This window comes from Rhineura floridana, chromosome 2 (assembly GCF_030035675.1).
Source record: "Rhineura floridana isolate rRhiFlo1 chromosome 2, rRhiFlo1.hap2, whole genome shotgun sequence".
Lineage (NCBI taxonomy): Eukaryota > Metazoa > Chordata > Lepidosauria > Squamata > Rhineuridae > Rhineura > Rhineura floridana.
In genome coordinates this window covers 125361861-125386566 of record NC_084481.1, presented here as the reverse complement: position 1 = coordinate 125386566, position 24706 = coordinate 125361861, and the positions used below count along the sequence as shown (strand labels likewise).

General features: G+C 41.4%; 1 protein-coding gene across 14 annotated transcripts in view; it reads right to left on the bottom strand.

Moving 5' to 3' along the window:
- TEAD1 (TEA domain transcription factor 1) overlaps positions 1-24706 on the bottom strand; it is a 281699-nt gene that overhangs the window by 10824 nt on the left and 246169 nt on the right. For 10 of the 14 annotated variants that reach the window (XM_061610453.1, XM_061610450.1, XM_061610451.1 and 7 more), the window contains 3 exons: positions 16233-16322; positions 13335-13508; positions 224-364 (listed from right to left, as the gene is read on the bottom strand). In XM_061610453.1, the coding sequence (XP_061466437.1) occupies positions 224-364; positions 13335-13508; positions 16233-16322 (405 nt within the window). The remainder of the gene's footprint in view (positions 1-223; positions 365-13334; positions 13509-16232; positions 16323-24706) is intronic. The other 4 variants (XM_061610458.1, XM_061610460.1, XM_061610461.1 and 1 more) reach the window with 2 other exon arrangements.

Sequence of the window (24706 nt, the reverse complement as noted above, 5' to 3'; positions counted from 1 at the left end):
AGCCGATGTGGAGCCCTGCAGATGTTGCTGGCCTACAACTCACATCAGCCCTAGCCAGGGATGATGGGAAATAGTCCAATAATATCTGGAAGGCACCAAGTTGGCTACCTCTGCTACTGTAAGCTCACTAATTTGAACAAAGGACAACCTGGAGGAAAAAGACACTTCTAGAGAAAACAGTGAAATGTCAGCAATAATCCAAGCAGAAGATTGAAAATCCTACCTCTACTTTTTCTACGACTTGCTTTCCAAATGAGCAGACTTTGGTGGAACAGGTGATTGTCATGTTTTCTGAGCTCTCATACTGACTAGTTACACCATAGAATGCTCCTGTATCATCTTGAATGTTGCAATTTAAGTCAGCCTGCAGAAAGAGACCACAGATGATCCATCAACTGCCTACATTATTGTGAGAAATAAGTATTAACTATTAGAATGCCACATTTGAAATAAAAAATGGATTTCTTTTAGCAGTTAATTTTAAAAACAAGCATATAATACAAAATAGGAAATCAAACTGATGCCCCCTGCAGATGCAAAAAAATTGCCAGCAGATTTTGCACTGCAACTTTGCACAACAGGACTGGGATGCAGACAGCACACCTACAGCCCCAGGCAAATTTCAAGAGAGTGCCTTAAACAATTCACATTGCCAAGGAGAACAGCTGCACGATTTCTCTTAGGCTTAGGTTCTCCGCTTTCAAATCATAAGACCTTTCAACAACCCAATTTCTAGCATAAGGAATTACAAAATAAAAGCTATAGCAGTTCAGTGGAAAGAAGTTTTTCTCTTTTCCCCATCTGGATCCTGACACATCAGCCCAGAACTGGATTCAGATAGGTACCACAGCAAAATAGTCAAATAATTGAGGTCCACAAAAATAACGCATCACTTCAACCTGAAAGGATTAGGGACATGTATTCTCCAACCCCACATTTGGCTGGGAAACAGATCTACAAGTGAAGGATGAATGCTTCCGTAATCCAAGTTTGAGTGGTGCCTTTGCATACAGCAGATGTAAAAAAAGATCCTAAAATTATTCCCTGTGCATAAAATTTGCAGAGGAGGTACACAGCAGTATTTTAAAAAACACTTTGGCTGCAGTCCATCAGAGCTAAGTGTACTTGTCATGATTTGAATGACTTATGCATTCTTAACTCTGTATTAGACTATGACAACCATGTTCATCCTTTCTATTTAAAATCACTATGACTATATCAGGTGCTTCCTTTTCACTTCTGCACCTTCACTCCTTATTTTTAGGTATTTTACTACTCCTCATCTTCCCATTTTAATATTCTGCCTTAAACAAAAATATTGGCCTGACTTACATTTGTATCTACATTCTTAGCAATTCAGTCCATATGAATACAGTAAATTATGATTTCTACTGTAATTTCTAATAGCAAGTTACAATCAACAGCAAATAATCAGAACATTCTCAGCAACTCTCCTAGAAAAAGTAGAATAGATGGAGACCAATTTCTAATGAAGTTTAAATAATCAGTTGAAATGGATTACTCTTAAAAGTTGATATAGGGCAGGGAGACTTTTCAGGCTTGAGAGCCACACTGGGTCATTGCCAATCCTCCAGGGGGCACAGGTCAAAGTGGATATAACCAAAGTATACAAGTGGATATCATAGAATAGTACAGTTGGATGGGGCCTATAAGGCCAGAGTCCAAACCATTGTTCAGTGCAGAAATCCAACTTAAAGCATACTTGACAGATGGCTGTCTAGCTGCCTCTTGAATGCCTCAGTGTTGGAGAGCCCACCACCTCCCTAGGTAATTGGTTCCATTGTCGTACCGCTCTAACAGTTAGGAAGATTTACCTAATGTTCAGCCAAAATCTGGCTTCCTGTAACTTGAGCCTGTTATTCCATGTCCTGCCCTCTGGGATGATCAAATGCTGCAGTTCTCTAGGTTGCCTTTCCAAAAGACTTTCACATCAGCTATTCTACACTATTCTAAATAATTTTTATCATTCATTATTAAATTATTTATTTGTTTGCTTGTTTATTAAATTTATATCCCACCCTTCCTACCAGTGGAAGCCAAGGACAGCAAACAGAAGCAATAAAAACACTCTAAAACACCATAAAACCAGACTTTAAAATATATTAAAACAAAAATCTTTAAAACGTATCAAAACAAAACATCTTACAAAAGATTTTTGGGAAAAAAAGCGTTAAAAACATCTTAAAAAGCAATTCAAACACAGACAAAGACTGGGATAAAGTTTCTACTTAAAAGGCTTGTTGAAAGAGGAAGGTCTTCAGTAGGTGCCGAAAAGATAACAGAGATAGCACTCATCTAATATTTAAGGGGAAGGGATGTCAAAGCATAGGTGCCACTACACTAAAGGTCTACTTCCTATGTTGCGCAGAAGGGACTTCCTGGTAAGATGGTATCTGCAGGAGGCCCTCACCTGCAGAGCGCAGTGATCAACTAGGTATATAAGGAATAAGACAGTTTTTCAGGTATTCTGATCCTAAGCTGTACAGGGCTTTGTACACCAAAACTAGAACTTTGAACGTAGTGTAGTAACTAATGGGCAGCCAGTGCAATTCGTTCAGCAGTGGGGTGATATGTTGGCGATACCTTGCCCCAGGGAGCAGTTGCGCCGCTGGATTTTGCACCAGATGCAGCTTCCAGACCAACCTTAAGTGCAGCCCCATATACAGCACATTACAGTAATCCAGCCTGGAGGTTACCAGTGCATGGACAACAGTGGTCAGGCTATCGTGGTCCAGAAACAGCCACAGTTGTCTTACCATCCAAAGCTGGTAAAAGGTACTCCTAAGCACTGAGGTCACCTGGGCCTCTAGTGACAAAGATGGATATAGGAAAGCCATCAAACTATGAACCTGCTCTTTCAGAGGGAGTACAGCCCCATTCAAAGCAGGCAACTGACCAATTATCCAAACTCAGGAACCCCCAACACACAGCGCCAGACTCAATTTATTGGTCCTCATCCAGCCTACCACCGAGTCCAGGCACTGGTCCAGGGCTTGCATGGCCTCTCCAGATTTAGATGTTACAGAGAAACAGAGATGGGTATCAGCAGTGTACTGCTGACACATCACCCCAAATCTCATTATGACCACTCCTAAAGGCTTCATATAGATGTTAAACAGCATCAGGGATAAGATGGTATCCTGTGGCCCCACAGCACAGCTGCCAGGGGCCCAAAAAACAATCACCCAATGCTATTCTCCCAATAACGGGCATCCATCAGGGTGACCAATTCAGTCTCATAACCAGGCCTGAACCCAGATTGGAATGGGTCAAGATAATTTGTTTAATCCAAGAGTACTTGCAATTGCTGCGCCACAACCCTTTCAATCACCTTCCCTAAAAAGGGGGTATTTGTGACTGGGCAGCAGTTGTCACCAGGGTGGCCTTTTTCAGGAGTGGTTGGATCATCACCTCTTTCAGGATGGATGGAACTACTCCCTCTTGCAATGACACATTGACCACACCCTGAATCCACTCAGTCATTCCCCTCAGCAAGCTTTAATAAGCCAAGAAAGGCAAGGGTCGAGAGGACACTGGCTGCATTGTCGCAAGCATCTTGTCCATGTCATCAAGCCGCATTAACTGAAACCATTCCCAAGAAGTTGCAGCAGACGTTGCACTGGACACCTAACTGGAGACTACAGTAGATGTGGATGGGCCATTGAGATTGCTATGGAGGCGAGCAACTTTACCCTCAAAGTGTCTTGCAAACAATTCACAGTGGGAATTCCGAAGGGTCTAAAACTCCATTTCCTGGAGATGATGTCAACAGACCCCTGACAATACATAAAAGCTCTACTGGATAGCTACTTGAGATGCGATGGTGGCAGAGAAGTGGGCTGCCTTCGCTGCTTTCACTGCCACACAGTAGGTATGTTTATGACGTTTTAGTTTGTCCGATCAGCCTGACAGCATGTCTTTTGTCACTTCATAGAATAGTAGAGTTGGAAGGGGTCTACAAGGCCATCGAGTCCAACCCCCTTGCGCTCTATCTGTTGTCTAGCCTGTTTCATTGCCCTTAACTCATTGGTGTACCAAGGTGCAAACTGGGCTCCACAATGCCGGAGAGGGCACTCAGGGGCAACTGTGTTAAGAGCAAGATGCGTCTTGTTGTTTCACAGCATGACAAGGGCTTCAACAGGGTCACCTGCTCTATCTACTGGGAACTCCCACAGGGCATTCAGGAATCCAGTGGATTCCATTAGTCCCCAGGGGTGGACCATCTTAATCTGTCCACCACCCCTGCAGGGAAGGATTGGAGCCATACATCTAAACTTCACCAGGAAGTGGTCTGACCATGACAATGGGGTGACATCCAACCCCCCATCTCCAAACCACCCCTTCCTCTATCTGTGCTGGTGTTTCACCAAGTATCCACCTGCCTGTGCTGCTGTTGCACCTAGTAACCAGGTGGGCAAAGATGGGTCAGATCAACTTCTCCCAGCTCACCCACCCTGGTCTCAGTAATGCACACCAAATTGGCACCTTCATCCACAATCAAATAATGGATGAGTGTGGTCTTATTGTGTACCAATCTGGTGTTAAACAACAGCACACACAGGCCAGTGGGTACAGCAGATGAGCAACGATGAACCTGTACATGAGAGGAGTGGGAGCAAGTAACAAGGCGTAGCTAGCCTTGCCCTCATCTTCTATGGTAGTTCACCACCTCCCCATGGCTATACCTTTGTCTACTCATGATCACTGAAATTGGGGTGGCATCACCCATGTTCCTCCTTCCTAAGACTCCTCCAACAACAAAACCTACTTGAACCAATCATCCCAGTAGGCCTCTGAGAGAATTGGGAACAGTCACACCCACTCAATATCTTTCACACAGAGCACACCTACACCACCGCCCCCGTCTCACACCAAGGACCGCCCGCCTTCTGCTAGTTGCAGACTCTCACTCTGAAGGCATCTGGCAACTTTCTCCTATCATTCAGTTCACTGCACAGGCAACCTCTGCAGGTTTTCTTTTTAAAAATAAATAAATAAATGAGGGGTGTCTTGGGGCTCATAAAATTTATATTGGCATTATATTAGGAAGTACAGGAGCAGTCAGGAATTTAAAAATAATATTTTTTAAAAAAATAATAATTCTTGGGGTGGCACCCTAGGGGACCACAAATAGTATTTTGGTATCATGGCATCATAAAGGGGGATCCATAGGCACAGTCAATGTTTTTAAAAAACGTTTATTTTTATTTTTAAATGAGAAATGGGGCAAGAGAGTATATTGGAGGTTAAAAAATTGAGGGCCAGCTATAGACTATGACTAATCACCCTGGTATAGGGTATTATGAGGATATGCTATGAATCTGCAAGCCACATTTCAAAGTTTAGTATCAAAATGGCCACTACAACTCTTGATTGAATGTAGCTGAGAATCCGAGCTGCTGCAGGCCCCAATATCTTTTTAGTCTTTTGCTGTTTTTAATCATTTAAAAATGTTTTAATTACTTGTTTTTAACTGTTTTTATTGATAATTTTAATGTTTCTTGTAAACCACTTAAGAGGTCTCTCATCATCAAGCAGTATATAAATTTTGTTAAAACAATAAATAATTAGTAAAGCAATGTTGCCTGGTGGTAGTTCTTCAAAGTTGCCACTGCTGTGCTGCTGACAGTAACAGTGGCCATAGGTGCCTGTAACTGTAATGCCCTTCAGTCATCAGATGGGAAAACTGGGAGAGGAGGAGGAAAAAAACCAGATTGCTATGGTAGTGGGGGGGGGGCACGCAAGCACACACACACACACACACACACACGAGACCTGGAAAGAGTGCAGTAGGAGCCATTGACTATACAGGGGGAAAAAACCCTAATTTATCTGGTACTGTTGCTACAGTTCCTTAGGACAACCTTCCTCAACCTTGGATCCCCAGATGTTGTTGGACTACAACCATAGCATCTCCACTAACAATGGCCAATGGTCAGGGATGATGGGAGTTGTAGTCCAACACTATCTAGAAACTCAAGCGGGGAACACTGATTTGGGGCCAAGCTACTATTGGTGATAGGGAAAGGATTATTAGAATGAGTGCAAAGTTTGTCCTCATGTTTATCCTCCAGCAGTGCCATTATGTCCACATCTATCTATTGCCATGTGTGCATGAAGGAAACTTAGGCTGGTTTTGTAAGTACTCTAGTCAGGGTTAATGAACCTAAAAAAACAGTAGGAGTCTAAGGAGAAAAGAAAGAACAGGCAGCTAAAAAGACTGCTTCATAGCCTGGTTTATATAAACCTAAACCATGGTTTATTAAACTAAGTTTTGTTAAACCATGGCATAGTGTTATGTGTGAACACAGCCCAACAGCTTAAATATGGTTTGTTTATTGCCAAGAAACCATGATCTGAGACCATGGTTTGTTGTTGGCTTACGAAACTTGGTTTGTTTTAAATATGGGCCATGCCACCCCAGACACTCACTAAACCACAAAGGCATGAAGCAAAAGCAGCTGGAAAACAAACAAACGTTTGGAGAAACAAGGCATGTTTGTCTGTGAGACAACTTGTGGCTAATTCATGGTTTGTTAAACAAACCATGGTTTTAGCATTATGCGCAAACCAGGCCAGAACGATGAGAGGAGCTGTAAGAAACTGTTTAGACCAGCATGAAGAAGGAAACAAGTTGTTGCTGCTCTAAAATGGTTACTGTTTTGCCCAAGAAACTCTTTGTTTGGGAATTACTGTATTTTTATATGGGATTTCATCAGTAAATAAACATGTGATTCTATACAATCTATTTTTTTTCAAAGGGCCAGAGGCAAAGGTTTGAATGAGTTCCCCAGCAAACCTGGCAATCAGAAATGGCAATATTCAAAAGGCCATGGGGGAACATTTCAACCTCCCAAGATGCTCTGTGAGTGACCTTACATCCTGGAGGGAGGAAGCCTCAAAGGGCAACAAAAACCACTGATTTACAGCATCAAGGGGTTCAATGATATCACTTGTGGATTAAACCAAGACAAAGGAGTTTTAGCACATTATGTGTATTAATTGGCTTACTAATGCCAACAACTGCTTTGTAAATTACCATTGTTAATGATGTAATTATTATTGCCTGTACTTTTCTGTATTTCATTTCCTTCTGACCTTTCTGTTTATAATCTCCTCCCTTCCCAACCCTGTGTACCTGTAACTCTGTATAACAGTGGATGCATCGACTGCGGTGGACTATAGTCCATAAACGCTTATGTTGTAATAAATTTACTAGTCTTTAATGTGCCACAAGACTCTTTGCTGTTATTGCTGCAAAAGACTCATATAGCGCCCTCTCTGAAAATTCCCCTACTTAGACTCCCAATACAACATATATCTTATACAGCACTATGCTAGAGTAAGAAAGCTTGCTGCTTTGGCACGCAGAATTAGCAAAGTAATAAATGAGAAAACTTCTGTGTATTTTAAAGTATAACAACCCTAACAATCGTACACTATGCAAAAGTGAAGTAAACAATATCTCCCCTTTCTCCTTCTTACAGATCAGCTTTATCACAGCCTTATTGTTTGACCACTAATGTAAATTGAATACTGCACTACTCACAGTGGTCTTCAAGAGACTCACTACTGGGTGATGGTTACATTTGAACAGAAAGAATAGTGATTTAGCCAGAAGAACCATGCAAAGCTGTTCTCCTGGAATTTTTTAACATTAGGTTCAAGGCAATTATTTTGCAGTGGATGAACAGTCAGCCTATCCAGAGCAATCATTTTGCTCACAACTACAGTTCTGGGTTTATCGTCAGAGCATTGCTGGCCTCTGTCATTATCATTTGCATCAGTACTGCTAAGGTAAATAATAAATAATCATGACAGTTTTCTTCTTGTTATAACTTATAAGGACATACTATGGAGGCCTTGCTCACGGAGGTAAAAATTACAAAAAACAACATAAGGGGTTCTAAAAATGCTAGCACAAGACAAAATAATTTAACATATTGTGATTTTTTGTCTTTTTTAAAAAAGGAACATTTTTTAGGGTAAAGTCCCAGTTCTAATAAAAGTCACTGGAAAGTCTGGCGTCAACCTCAGTTAATCAGACCTCAGTTTGGAATAATGTATAGATGCTATAGTCTATTTGATCTTTTGCAGATTCCCTAAACTCCTCCCAATGTTGATGAGAGCACTTGGCAAGCATGGGATTGTTCCATTATTCAAGAATAAATAGATGCTTCTTTAGGATATTTGGTACCCCCGCCTTCAGTTCCCAAAGGAACTTCCAGGGCAGCTTACAAAGGAGTTTTTAAAACACAGCTGAGTCTTCCATCAATGTAATTCATGAAGCAAAGCTTGCTTTTTTGGTGATACCCTTTCTGCTCTTTATATGTGAGAATGTATTTAAAACCATTGTGCTCCGAATGAGAAAGGAGAGTTTGGAAATGAATCCTGTATCCAAACAAGAATTGAACCGCACTGTGATCAAATCAAGATGGAATCAAACAGTCAGTTTATTATCTCCTTTAGCATTTAAAAAACAGCTTAGGTAAGGACACATTATGGTATATAGGAAAAAATGGCAACAAGATTTTTAGCACTGAGATTTCCTTTTAGCGCAAGTCCTTGATCAACAAATGGTGCTGGGCACTTGTTCCTTCAGCCTGGTGATTACAGTATAATGCATTCATCCATCAGTATAATATAGCTTGTCAGTGTTGGCACTGTAAATTTTACATATCAAGACTATCAACTGTTTGACATGATGCATCAAAAAGGCCCCTGCAGAAGACCCACAGCATGTACTGAAACTGAGCTGGCTGCAAACAAGAAGAATACTCCACATGAATAAATGTTCTTAGTCTTTAGTGAAAGGAGGAGGCAGCCTGTATGTGTTGCAAGAGCCTTGGCTGCACAGATTCTTTAAACAAACAATAAAAGGCAGCAAATGCAGAAAGATTATAAAACCTTTTTTCACTAAGGGGTGGAAAAAAGTAGCAATACACAGAGGGATTTCCTGAGGGAGCATCATAATTAAAACACAAATATTCAGTAGTTGAAATTGAACATGGAGAGGTCACTTGTTAAACAGTACAGAGGCTTCAATTACTGTGGACTGCAATGAGGAGTCATTCATATGAGCATATTATACTTCCCCTCCTTCTCAATGAGCAGTGATCAAAGGGCAGACATTCTGAATTGTGAAGCAATTTTTTTCCAACTGCAGCATCTGGATCTTTGGCACACTTCACTGCCAGTTGTGCAGCAGCTTTGGAATCGCTTCCAGGTCTGCCACATGGCTAGGCTTTTGATGACCAGGCCAAGCTACTCTACTTCCCAGCTGCTCTCTGACTCATTCAGCAGAACTAACACACTTGCACCAACTTGGGCAGGGGGGAGGGAAGGAAGAGTTTGCACTAGTGGCATTAAAGTCACTGTGCAGAAATGGTCCTTGCTAAGGCAACAGGAAAAAAGCAGGGGTGGCTTTCTTTCATCTCAAATTTGTTTAAAAATGTGTCTGAAAATCTGGCTAAAGATGACCAGTCCACATAATCAACCACATCTCTCTACGGCAGCTTGTTTGCCAAGTCTCACTCCGTTATGCAATAAAAATCACATCTCTAAGGAGGGGAAACATTACAATAGCTTTTTTGTGAATGAAGGAGACAAAGAGTCAACATGCCTCTAAAGACTGCAGCAGACACACACGAGGGACGTGGGAGGAGACCATGTGGCCAAGCTCTTTCTGAACACTTAACTACACTGAATTCATTATTTGTTAACACTGCCTGACAAAGGGACAGCATTATATTTTTCAGGTCACAGCTATTTTACATGATAAGAATAGGAATAAACTTAACTATCCAACTCGTGTTACTTTACCACTAATTATGGCATATATTTACATCTATAAAATGGGAGAGATTTTTGGACATGATTTAATGCCCTTTTATTGTCCAGATTCCTTTATTTTCATTCCACATTTGAATTTCAAAAATGCTTTAGACTTCAAAGCATCTTTTTTTAAACAAACAAACAAACTTGCACTAATTACAATATGCATTATTTTCCAGAACTGCTTGTTTGCATTGCAGATTCCTGAAAAGATAGGTATTCATTAAAATATGTTTATTTATTAATATCACCCACACTTCTTAGGGCAGTTTTTTTCTCCATTTTGCAAGGGTATTCAGACACACAAATACATTTTTGTCACTATGAAGCAATATTGCAACCATCTAACCTTGTAGCAGTACAAGTAAGCATGTTTACTCAGAAAGTAAGGCCCACTGTGTTCACTGGGACTTGCTCCTAGGTTCATAGGTCTAAGACAGTTACTGATGCATATACAGAAGTGATCAATCCTTTTAAAAGAAGGTTTTGTGCTGCCCTGAATCCACACAAAGAATGCACCTTTAAAATGTTCCAGTCTTTAATTCTTCCTGATGTGAGGCCATTCATGATACCTTACACTAACAGGGTTAGTTAGAAAACCATACTGTACTGTACACAATGAATGAGAATGTACCGTTAAAAATACACTACCTGATTATTTTTTTAAAATCTGTGCAAACATGGAGCCTGGCACATGTGGGGATGTGAGATGTGTGGCTTGCTTGCTTGCTTATTTATTTATATCCCACCCTTCCTCCCAGCAGGAGCCTATATGAACAAGCCTTATGCCTGCATGTGCTGTCCCTCATCTCCTTCCTGGTCAGTGCACTGCAATTAGCCCCAGGAGACTTCAATTATCTATTTTATTTGTTGCCACATTGATATCCCACTTTTTGTCCAAGGAGCTCAAGGTGGTGTACGTGGTTCTCCTCCTCTCCATTTTTTCCTCACAACAACCCTGTGAAGAAGGTTAGGTTAAGAGACAGTGATTGCCACACGGTCACCCAGTGAGCTTCATCGCTGAGTGGTGATTTGAACCCTGGTCCGACCCTCTAACCTCACACAGGCTATTAAACCTGTGTTTCCTGTTACATCTGAATCAAGGATGTATATTAAACCCAGAATGTACATCTGAACTTGACCTTTATATGTCAAGCTCCTGGCCTTGCAGTGTTTGAATCACACCCCACAACTTTTGCTCCATCTGCTTGAAAACTTTTTTGAACGTATCTTCTAAGTCTGTACTGTTTTTAACCTATATCACAGAAGGGGCCAGGGTCCAACATATGCCTGAGTGGAAACCCACAAACTATGAAAAGATACATCTTAAAAATATGGTATAGTAGATGGCGCTATGTCTATTCAACACATGCAGCAAACTGTGTATATGATTACACAACAGAGAGACAGGATTACAGCCACCTTGTCCTGCTGCTTTCATTAAGCTTGATGTAATGTCTAAATAGCACATATGGATGTGCATATCCCCGATCCTTATCCTCAGATTTGAATGAGAGGCAGGCGGTTGCTCATACCAGGGTTATAAACTTTACTACATGTTATACTTAACCACTTGAAAAGCAGCCCAAGTGTTGCCTCTTCAGAACTCTGAAGGCTCACTCTCTGCAGGCAAGGAACATTGGAGAGGCTTGAAGCACTCACTGGTACCTAATCTTTCCCGCTTCCCCCTCTCAACTACCAGGAAAATTATCCACTAGAGGGGACGGGGGGAAAAAGAACAGATGGGAAAAACCCAAGAAGCAGCTTCTCCACTCCTGCAATTATGATGTGGCACAAGGCAAGGTATGAAGTTAGGTAGCCCTTCACTATATGGAGGGAGTGTTCCTTCTCACATAGTAATTATAGAATGCAGACGTGTTATGGCAAACACATAACATGGAAGTAGAGTTTGGAGAAGTGAGACCAGGGCAAACATAACTGTGCTGCTTCTCCATACATTCAAGGCACTTAGCTTGCTGCATGTATACAACTGTCCTTTTATGACCCTCTATTTGCAGATGAGGCATATTTTGGTGGCTCTTGAAAATCTCACTTCGGGTAAATGTCTATTAATGAGGTTATTTAAAAAGTGTAATTTTTTGCCGTGGAAATGTCTTATAGGGCAGAAGACACAATATGCAGCCCACACAACACACTTTGTCCAGTCTCTGCAGGGTTAACTGAAGCCGTCAACCTGACTGTATGAAAACACTGACTACTCTACAGTCATTAATGGCATTTTTGTTACCTTAAGAAGTGCTCCGACAGATGTTTTGATTGTGTAGTCAGTATTACTAATCTGTGCCACCAGATGGCAGGTGACAGTTTACAAATTGCTTCGATACCAGTGGTGGAACGAGCATAATGCTGACAAGCAGTACAGGAAGCCTGGACTTGTTAAACTATATTAGCTTTAACTTTTACACAACTGGCATGTATATAAAGGATGTAGTTATAAATCTTCTGCCAAGTAGCATGCTAAAATTAGCTATAAATTACCTGTGTGTTTGCAGGGTTGATGAGATTGACAACTTGTCACACTACAGTTCTGAATGTGAAAAACACAAATACGCTGCCTTGGTTTTTGAACAAGTCTTTAACTACTTTGACATTACTTAAAAAGAAAAACAGAGTACATACTGACTGATTTGTACACTACTGCACTACAATTATCTGTTTTGCTGCAAGAGCTGTCAAGATTGACAATAAATTTATAAAATCAAATGGACACTTAAAATCAGAGGTAGCACTAGATAATGCTAACAGTTTTGTGACTGGCTGAAGTACATAGATATTAGATTTGTATAAAACTGTCTTGACACACTGCTGAAATGTTTTATTGATGTAATGTTAAAGCTTTGTTTTAACTTAATTGTTTTATTTCATCATGTTCATCACCTGGGGTTCCTGTGGGATGATGGAAGTATTGAAAATAATAGATACATAAGTTTGTAATTCTGTTTGGATAACTTCTTATCTTCATTGTTGTTGAAACTGTATTTCTTAAGAAAAAGCTTTAAAAAAACTGCTACTGGATTAGATCAAGTCCCATCTAGTCCAGCTCCCCCTAGTAGCCAACAAGATGCCCACAGAAAGCCGATAAGCAGGGCATAAGGCAATCCCTCCCCTTAATGTTCTTCCACAAGAACAGGTATTCAATAGCAAAAGGCTACTGAACACAGAAGTTCCTGATAGCCATCATAGGCTAATAACCATTGATAAACCAAGTCTCCATGAATTTGTCTAACCCCTTTTTAAAGCCACCTAAGTTAGCAGCCTCAGCACATCTTGGGGCAGAAAGGTCAATGAATTATAAGTTACATGCATAACTTTTTTTCCTATTCTGAATCAAGTGCCAATCAATTTTATTGGACAATTCCAAATTCTAGTATTCTGAGAGAGAAGCATCCCTTCATCCACTTTTGCCACACCAGCCAAGGAAATATTTTGATGTTTAGGAAAACAACAGAATATCTTACCCAAAATTTTACTAGGAAGAAGGCATTCTGAGGTCCTTTTCCGAACAGCTCCTTCAAGCCACCCTTCTTTTCAGGGAATTTGTCATAAATCTGACGAATGTCCACTGATTCTAGCAATGGATCACTGTAAGAATGGTTGGCATGTCCGATGTGCACAAAGAGGTGTTTGTTATACTACAAAGTAAAGACATAAAAAAATCATTATAATGATTAACAGATGTAATTCTTTATATTCTAAATGAGACTTGCAATATACTGCATGGATCACATCACACCAATTCTGTCCTGGTTACGCTGGCTGCCTATTTGTTTCCTGGTCCAATTTAAAAGTCTGGTTTTGGCATTTAAAACCTCATCCAAGATGAGGAACCTTATGGCCCTTCAAATGTTGGTAGGCTACAATTTCTATTAGTCCTAACCATCATGGAGAAGGGTCAAGGCTGATGGGAGATGTAGCCCAGCAACAAGGTTCCTGACCTCTGCTCTAATGCATTTATCACATTTGTAGGACTGCCTGCACCTGCTTGAATTTCAAGGTAAGTATCAGAGTCCATGCTCTCTGGCCCACCAAAGAGAGCTGTTAGATGAGCAAGAACCAGACACAGGGCTTTCTTGGTGATGGCCCTGCACCTTTGAAACTCTCTCTTTGGGAAACATGAATCAAGAGGCCTTTAAGAACATTTTTAATTCCAGACTGTATTTGGTTAATTTTAATGTACTGTGTTTTTAAAACAGTACTTTCCATAAATTAAGTAAGGTTGATGGGTATCTTATTACTGTTATGCTGTGTGCTTTTAACTTTTTGTGAACCACCTTGTAACGGCAATGCAACCCAAAACATGGACTTTTTAGGGCAAACCACAATCACTTGGCACAAACTGCCTCAAATGCTTATGTGAGAGTAAATGAGCTAAAAAGTAGAAAGTGCTTTGTATATTTCAGAACTATTTTAGAAACATATCCTTTATTTAGACCTCCACACCTTACGGCTTAGTCAAAGGTTTTAAAAACAGATATAGAGCTCAATACCCAACAGAACACCTTCACCATTATATTCCATACCCATACCCTAAGGTACATCTACAGAGGTCCTTCTCTATGTGTCCTCCACACCTGAAGCTCAAAGGGTACCCACGTCATTTTTGGTGGTGGCACTCCAGGTTTGGAATGCTCTGTCTAGGGGAGCTCATCTCGTGCCTGCAGGGCTGTCTTCTCAGCATTGGGTGCAAGACCTTTCTGTTCTCTCAGGCCTTTTAAGATCTGGTTATAAGTACTTGAGTTACAGTTGGTGGTTTTAATGCATGTATTTGATCGTTGTTTTACTTCTGTGCTCTACTTAATGTATTATTGTACTGGTTTTGTATTTGTATTTTTATGCTGGTTGTCACATAAGCTTGTGCTTTTATGCTCTTTTTATCTGCATGATACCTAGATAAAAGATGTTTCATTAAATAAATAAACATACATGGTAAAATAGGAAGAAATACAGAAAAATAGATAGTTCTCTGTCCTGAAACGGAACACAATGTAAATAATCAGTTGTAGAACTGAAGGGGTTGCAGTTTAAATATGAAAAACTATGGCAGTTGTTCTGTGTCTTTTGTGCAAATAAATAAAAATTAAAAAATGGAATGGGTAAATCAGAGGTGACCAGTACAACTGGCATAGGCTGTAAGAGCATGTGGCAACTCCGGACTAAGACAGAAGATTCTGGCTTCTGCCTGCCTCACCAGCTCAGGGAGCTAGAGGCAAAAACCACTGCATGGCACAATTGAAAGGGGAAGAACTGCATGTGGTGCTATTTTTCTGCAGGTAAAGGAGATGTGAGGCAGGGTCTTCACAAACCCACACTGGAGAGGATAAAGTTAAGTCCATATGTTGAACAATAACTAATAATGAAAACAGGAAACAATCAACATTTAGAATTGGATCTACAACTGGGACTGTTTCTGAATTCTCTCTTCAAAAGGCTGGTTTTATTTACTGCATTTATATCCCACCTTTTTTCCATGTAGCTCAAGGAGTTTTCAGGTTGTTTCTCTTCCAGGGACGGAACACAACTTGACCTGTTTATAGTTTTCAGTATGATTGTTGTATCATGTGCCCCCAAACTATGTCACAGTGCCCTAGTTATATATGGACTTATTCTTTCCATGCTTTTGTCTTGAGTTGTATGATTATAAATGGATATTAAAGATGGTTGGTAAGACTGAATGTTAGTAACTTATTATATCAACCTTTTCGTGAGAGTGGTATTGAGGCTTTGGGTTGTATCTCCATTGTGCAGAGAATTTAGTGGGATTGGGCTTTCTTGTATTTTGGACTTGACTTGTTGCTCACTTGTAAAAAAGCTTGGCTGCCAGTAAGCTAAGTAAGTATCTGACTAGGTCGTATTCAAACCCTAATTCAGGGGTCATTAATGTGGCTACTGCAGAGGCCTCTGCAGAGGTCTCCTCCCTTGTAATCAACAGAATACACTGTGATGTGTGCTTGCTTGTGGTAACAACAGTTTCTTTGGTTTGCAAATGTGCCCATAGGTCCAAAAGGGTTGGAAACCTTGACCTAATGTCTTGCTTTGGGTTTCCCAGGTATCTAGGCACTGTGGGAATAGAGTGCTGAATGAAATGGGCCTTTGGTCTGATTCAGCAGGGTTCTTCTTAGGAATCTATCCACTTGTTAACTATTTAAAATAAATTGGCATGTTAAAATCTAGCGTAAAACAGAGAAAACACATTCACTGGTATCTGTGGCCAGTACTGTCATAATTTAATAGCTTTCCTTTCAAGTCAAGATCTAACATTTTATCAGATCTAAACTCAATTCATACAATTGTGAGCCAGTTCCACAGCTTTTTAATCAATTAGGAAGATTTTCATCAAAACTTCCTTTTATAATCACCTTAATCATGGTATCTTCAAGTACAATTGGAAAACTTTTCCAGTCTTCACTTATAGACCAGAGTGGTAGCATCATCCATAAAGGGTGTTTCTACTTTAAAGAGTAAAGTTCATAAACAAATGAATGGAGGGAGTGAATGCATGAATGAGCAAACACATGAATGAATGAATGAATGCTTATGACTAAAAGCCTTTGAAAGGGCAGGCTTAACTTGCATACCGATCAGTTACACAAGAATTACAGTAATTATCATCCTATTCTGTAACAATAAGTAATTACCATACAGCATCTGCACAATTGCTAGCTTTACCATTTTACTTGAGAGGCCAACTGCAAAAGCAACAAGCTTGTTATCCTCTTTAAAACACATCTAAAACTATGTATATGAAAGACTTAATATATGTACCAAACTGTATCTTCACAATACAAAAAGTCAGTTCAGACTTGTAGGCTTCATATTGCTATCCTGAAAGAACCATATAGAAATAGCCACAGTGATGCTAAGTAGACTATTTCTCAACTTTTAACAATACTTTTAGAAGTCTGGAGTTAGATGGGACACCATTATACAGTTTCCCACATTCTAAGGACCTCAAAACTGGCCAGGAGTTGGAACAATCACAAAATAAGCATATTGCTTGCTTAATTCTTATAGCTGCCTTCTGAAAATCATGTTGATTTCTACTATCCATGGACCATCAGTGGTCTAGAAGCCAGGGGCGTCACTACCGGGGTGCGGAGGGTGCGGCCCGCACCCGGGTGTCACCATGAGGGGGGTAACACCCAGAGCCGCCCCGCTCTGTGCCGTTGCCCGGCAAGGCTGCTCCGACTCCTCCTTGGAGGCGGGCAAGACCGTGAGCAGCGTCGGCGGGGCGAGGGAGGTGCGCCAGCATTCCCAGGCCTTCTCCGGCTGGGTGCTCCTCCGGCGCGCACTCTCCCAGGGGCATGGACAGGGGTGGCTTGCTTCTGGGTGCACGCGCTAGCGTGCACACACACAAGCCCAGCCACCTCGTCCATGCCCCTGGGAGGGCGTGCGCCGGAGGTCCGCACCCCCCCGCACTCCCACTAGTGATGCTGCTGCTAGAAGCTTTATTCAGGTGGTCCACAACGTGTCTGTAGATCTGTGGCTGGAGATGGGAAATGGCACATCCATTGCACTGAATATTCATATTGATTTGCACTGTAATGCTTCTTTATTTCTTATATTATACTGTAGTATTAGAATGTGAATTCAATGGAATTTGCTACAGGGAGAATTATCATTAAGTGGTCTGCCAATAAGCAATTTTCAAGGGGTTTGTCGAGAAAAGAGTTTGGAAACCACTGTATTAGGAGATTTTACTTTTGACTTGTCATTACATAATATCAGAATAAGGTAGATCTAATAACATTTATACAGTGCTTTCGAGAGTGTACAATGTTGTGCAAATACATGATCTCAGGAATCTTTCCAACAACCCTGTGTAGCTCTGTATTATTTATTTATATCTCGCTTTTCTTCCATGGAACTGAAGGTAGCATATACAGGACTAGCTTAGCTTCAAACAAGGTTGCTGCATTATGTGCCTTCAGACTGCCCTAGAACACAATGAATCTGATTCCTGTATTGTAGATAGTTGGTTGAGGCTGAAAGATACATGCCTAAAGCCAACATGGCTAGGTTGTGAGATACAAACCCAGGTTTTCCTGGCTCACAGCATATGCTCTTAGCAACTATACCAATTCTAAATAAGCATCCCTTCTTGTCTATTTGGGTACACTTTTCTATGAAGGTCAATTAAAGGGGTTCTCAAAACCCATATTCAGTTTTTGTAGGTGCTAAATTCCTTATACACAATGCAGTCCTATCCTGAAGCTAAACTACTGAGTTTTCAATTGGGCTTTCTCCCAGGTAGTTATGTTTAGGATTGCAGTCCAAGTCTTGCAAGGTACCAGTGCAGCTAAAAAATGGCACCCTCCCCTTTATTGCAACTGCTAAAACTAATGTGGCAAATAAGCTGCTACATCAACTGTTTACTCATGTGTAGCCTGACCAGTAGTCAGAATAGGATGCAGGTGTATAAGGGTATGGATGATGAATGAAAAGAGGCTGCAAGCATCTAGGCTCCTCTTGATGCTTATAAACCTCAGAGGGTAATGACAAGGAGAATAGAGGCATAGGTGAAATCTGAAGAAGTTGCCTCTTGAGGGACCATAAAGAGACTAGTGGGGAGTGACTGGCTGTGTTATCTACTCCCCCCCCCCATGATAAGGGCTTCCTCGGTCTGATGGGAAGACAGAGAAGGGAATGCACCTGTGCTCTTACAGGAATCAAAAAGCAGCTACCCTAAGCTCTGAGGACCAGGACAACTGCATCTTTAGTAGCATCATCTGTACTCTAAGATAAAATCCATGCTCAGAGGTGTTCCCTGAAGCTATCACACAACTGTGGGATGTCCTTCTCATAAAGAAGCCTTTTGCTTTTGGTGGCAAGCACAGATCCAAATCCCTGGCACAGAAGCAGCTCACCTGGCGACACAGATCTGCAAACCCTCGATTCCTGGCAGGTGAGATGCTGCTGCTTAAGAACATAAGAAGAGCCTGCTGGATCAGGCCAGTGGCCCATCTAGTCCAGCATCCTGTTCTCACAGTGGCCAACCAGGTGCCTGGGGGAAGCTTGCAGGAAGAAGTGCCGCAACAGGGAGGGTGCCGCAACAGGGAGGGTGCCGCAACAGGGAGGGTGCCGCAACAGGGAGGGTGCCGCAACAGGGAGGGTGCCGCAACAGGGAGGGTGCCGCAACTGGGAGGGTGCCGCAACAGGGAGGGTGCCGCAACAGGGAGGGTGCCGCAACAGGTGCACTGGCAGAGCCAATCTGGAGCACCTGCAACAGCATGCCTGCCACCTCACCCCTCTTCCTCCCAGTAAGTGGCAGCAACACACTGGGAAGCTAGCATTGTACTTCTGCCACACCAGGTGAGCCGCTTCTTACTACTGGAAATGTCCCAAGGCTGTCCATGGGCAGAGATTATGAAAGCTGTACAACTGGAGTATCACAAATGTACTCAGGTCCTACTGGTGGACTTCCCATAGGAAACTGGTTGGCGTCTGTGAGCACAGGATGTAGGACAAGATGGGTTTGGCCTGATCCAGCTGGGCTCTTAATTGTACAAAATTTCCATGGATATCTTAACCATTTTGAAGTTAACCTCTAAACCTCTACTAAATCTCAGCTTTCTGAATTGTGCTGAATTACCATATGCACTTTGAGGTACATTTCAAGTCCTACTTTTGAAGGAGAAAAGTACAAATGTATCATTTTTTTTTTTGAATCATTGGAGCATCTTGGTATTTATCAGATTTTGGATCCCTATATGTGGTAGTATGCTAACAATTTTTATACCCACATAAGAGGATTTTTCTCAAGTTTCCGTATACAAATAATGAATAAAACAAAATTAAATTAAATTATCTGCCCTGAGCCTTTGGGATGGAGACAGTGTAAAAAAGAAAAGCCAAAAGTCACAAATTGATTGTGTTGCTATGATGTGCTGAGCTTTGAAAATTGAAAGGCTGGCTGTGGAAACCCTGTCCAAGTGTCTGGAGTTGGTGAGTGGATGGATGGGAAGGAATAAGTTGAAGCTGAATCCTGACAAAACCGAGGTACTGTTTGTGGGAGACAAGGGAAGGCTGGGAGATATAGACCTGGTGCTTAACGGGGTACGATTGCCCTTGAAAGACCAGGTCCGTAGCCTGGGGGTCATTCTTGACTCCCAGCTGTCTATGGAGGCTCAAGTTTCAGCTGTGAGCCGAGCAGCTCTGTATCAACTCCATCTGATACGGAGGCTACGCCCCTACCTTCCCAATCATCTGCTCCCACCGGTGGTACATGCCGTGATCACCACTCGCCTAGACTACTGTAATGCGCTCTACGTGGGGTTACCCTTGAAAACGGTTCGGAAATTACAGCTGGTACAGAATGCAGCGGCGCGTCTGATTGCAGGCAGCCGCCGTAGAGATCACATCACTCCTGTGTTGAAGGAGTTGCATTGGTTACCGGTTGTGTACCAAAGCCAATTCAAGGTGTTGGTTTTAACCTTTAAAACCCTATACGGTTGTGGCCCAGCCTATCTGAAGGAGCACCTCCAGCATCGACAGGGATGCCGCTCAACAAGATCGACCTCAGAGGGCCTTCTCTGGATCCCACCAGTCAAAATAGCTAGGCTGGTGAGGACTCGAGAGAGGGCCTTCTCAATAGTGGCCCCCACCCTCTGGAACTCTCTCCCAGGTGACATACGCCATGCCCCGTCTATAATGAGCTTCCACAGGACCCTGAAGACTTGGCTTTTTAGGCGGGCGTTTGAGATGGGCTAGTTTTTTTTACTGTTTTTAAATTTTAGTTGTTTTATATACTGTTTTATCTTGTACGTCGCCCAGAGTGGCTGGACAACCAGCCAGATGGGCGACTAACAAATTTAATAATAAATAAAATAAATAAAAATATATATGTTAGAGGTGCAAAAGATGATTTTAGGTGAAAGGTACATTTGCATATATTAATCTGGGCCACATACCACTCTCATGTTCCTTAGGCTGTTACTTCTCTGTTTTCAAGCCCATGGAAATCAGATATAAATTATGATTAAGAAAGGAAAAGATACATTAACAAAAGACAGTCTGCTTTTTAAAACTGAAGCAAAGTTAAAGGCAGCTGTAAAGCTACTACAGTTGTTTGCAGATCTTGCCAAAAGTACCAGATGCTGCTGCAGCAACAGCAAAAACTCCAACATGTTTCAGAGGGACAGATGGTATGGCATCATCTGACAATATTCGAAGGACATAAATGTTTATTTTGACATCGCATGGGTGATTATTTTCTCCTTATGTTACTGTAATTCCTACACTAAACAGAATGATGACTAATCCCTTCAGCCACAGCATGCTTCTAATGAATGACAATGAAAATGTGGGCGCTAAATGAACAGGTTTTGAAAGAATTCATATAGGTTTGGAGGCAATAGTACACCATTTATGAAATCACATTTGAAGAGTGCAATCTTAATCTCCCCACACTCTGGAGAAGAGGAGCACAGAGGCTCTGAAAGGGCACCGAAGCAGAAGCAAGCAAGGAACAGACCCTCCTCCCTGCCTTCTCAACTTGCAAGCTGATCAGTGACAGATGGTGACTGATGGTCAAATCCTTCACAAAATACTGTCATAAAGGGACAATTGGGGGAGTGGAAAAGCCAACCCAATCTACCTCTTTTCTCCCTGTCCTATCCTGGCTGCTACAGCCCCCCACTTCCTGGCCCCTGTTCCTCCTCTTGAGGCAGTGAAGAGCTCAGGGCCATTTCTCTTCCTTCTGACAGGCAACGTATTGGTACATGGACTATGGATTGCTGTATGCTACAATCAGACAAGTGGAGGGCCTCCTCAGCTTGGTGTGCTATGGCCTGGAGCACTGGCATATGCTCAGTGTGTTAGGACTCTTTTCGCCTTTACTTTCCCAAGATTGCAATTAAAAGCTTCAGTAACAATACCTCTTGCAAGTGAATTTCCAGTTCAAAAAGAAATCTTCTTGGGGAAAATAGCATGAATACCTTTCATTTAAATCATTATCCTTCCAGTTTGACGTATTCTAGATTTATCAATATTAATTTCTAAGGAGAAATTTGCTCACCACAGTGTTTAACATTTTAACATTTGAAATTCTTTTAACATTTTAATGTTATAACCATTGTTAAAAAAGTTATAGTTTTTGAACTCGTGTACACAGAAGTACAAAGAAGTTGACAACATTCATTCATGAACTGTTTCAACCATACCATCTAAAGTAGCGTATGTAGTCTCGAGATGGCTGCCTGTTCATGAACTCTCTCATATTTGAAGAATGCAGTAAGGGCATGAAAAATGGCTCTTGTCAAATAATACCAGGAGAGAAAAAAAATATAAACCATTTAGGAATTCAAAGGAACCAAGACAAATTGCTAGTGTCAAGGGATGCTAACATAGAAGCTGAGGCATAACAAAGACAAATCACCTGTAGTTCTTTTACTTGCTAACATACAATTAAGCATATTATTATTTTTATTTAAAGCCGCTATTCCAGTCAAAATCCAACAAGAAGGGTGGAAAGTCATAAATGGTACAAGTGTTTCATTATATATATGCTGTTAATCCAAACCTAAACACACAAGCCTGCTGGAATTGGGAGCAGGATTCAAACTGAGAAATTACGCAGGGAGAAGAGTTAAAAATTCCAGTCTGATGAAGCCATGGCTCCAATTCAAATTGTTCCCCACCTCCATGGCTGCATTAACCCTTACAAAAAAAAAGGAAGATCAGATCACAATCTCCTGCAACCTTCTCTACTTTAGCCCCTCAACTCTCTCCTAAAACCAGTCAGCCAAGCAGGAGGATGTACTGTATACTGTGAGCCACTCTAAAATCTATCAATGAAAAATGTTACATAAGTTTTTAAAAACCAAGAAAGAAGCTGTTTTTGGCCAGAAGTTCTCACATTGTCTCGGGCTCTCTGTAGCCTTCAGGAGATAGCACAGCAGATGGATGGTTGCAGACCTAAACCTCTGCTATCGTGAAGGAAGAGCCTCTGGCTATGCCTGCTGCAGAATCCTCTCTCTTCTCCAAAACTTTTGTGCCCCCCTTTCAGGTGCCTTGTACACCTCCCTGTGAATCCTGTCCAGCAGTTTGAGATCCACTGTACTTGCATGAAAATGAAGGAGACTGAAAACTATTTTTGAATTACTTATTACTTGTGACAACACAGGTTGGGCTAAGCTCTTGAAGTTCTACCTTTTATATAGAACTTAAAGGAGCATCAACTTGAAGTACATAAACCTGTAACTGTTTTCTTCCCCAGATTTTGGGCATCTAATGACAAACCATGGTGCAGACCAGCCATCTAGCTGTACAATGAAGTCAGACCTGCTCATTGTCCTGCTTTTTCTCACATAAGAACATAAGAACATAAGAAGAGCCTGCTGGATCAGGCCAGTGGCCCATCTAGTCCAGCATCCTGTTCTCACAGTGGCCAACCAGGTGCTAGGCAATGAGCTTCCAGCCTTAGAGGCATGGTTGGATCATGGACATATCAAGACTTTGTGAACAGTCCAGTTAAGACATCCTTTACCATGTGACGGAGACAGACTAGCTTAAACTCTTGCCTTCTTCCTTTAGAGAGGTATTTTAATCCCACTTGCTTCATACCAGCATAGGTATCAAGAACCCACATCTAATTTCCGTGCCCTCTTAGGCAGTAGAGGTTGGTGTGGTAGGGTGGTGGCACTTACCTGACCTCCCATCACCAGAGCTGTTGTGTGCACCAAGGAGAAGAGATGGATGCGGTGGTGAGGTCGGTGCAGTACAGTTATAAACACACCAGGCAAGCCAATCAGGTGCTCCAGCCAGTGAACTTCTATTACATCAAGCTCTCAGTTTCTGCCCTCCTTAAGTTGCAATAATGCAGGAGCTCAGGTAAGTACCACCACCCCATCAACCACTACTGCTCTTAGTGGTTCTGCATGAACTTCTCCTCTTTTCTATTATTATTTTTGCTTTGTTTTCCAGAGTATTTATGGCTTGTGAGAAGAACATAAATATATATTTTTATGCATGAGCATCAATAACAATCTCACAGAACTGTGGATTCTGAACTTTGTTGATTTTAAAGTTGTAATTTGAACTGTTGTAGGATGACAATGTGATTTTTGTTGTATAATTTGTAATTTCTATGGGATGTAAACTGCCTTGACTAGTAGAAAGGCAGTATAGAAATGAAAATCAAACTATGCAAACAATGCCTTCTAATGGGTAGTGGAAGCAGAACCAGCAGAGGCAGCTAAAGTTGTACACATTATTTATGATGTAATATTACACATACCTACTCAAAAGTAAGACCCACTGAGTTCAGTGGGACATGTTCCCACCTAAGTGTGCTTAGGATTGCTGTCTTTATGCCAAAATGGCAGCTACTTATCCAAAGCATCTTAGCAACAATGGTAAATCTATACCAAAAGTAGGCACTTGTGCTCCTTAATCTGAAAGGAAGTTAACATTAGCAAATTAGTCACTGTACAATGTATCCCCACCTCTCTCCTTCTTCTCTTGTATTTTGGTTAACATGCTAGAGAAAGTTAAGGATGTAATTTGTAATTGAAACAGGACCTGATGCTCCAGTTAGAACCCATTGAATCCATAACCATTATCCTTCATAGGCATCATTCACTGTTCTTTATTGCCTCTTTATTGTCCGTTACAAACACTTCAATTATACTAATAGGGTTAGTTAGAACCCTACACTGAGAGCCAGTGGTTGCCTGTTACTTTAAATCTTCATTGGTCATATCTTATGTCATCCACAAAGTTCTACAGTAGACCCTTTGCAGTTGTGGGAAGGTGATTAAGGAAAATGAAGTTACTTTAGAACAGCTAATGAGAGCACAACATTTCATTGAACCATCCCGTTAAAGAAGATGGT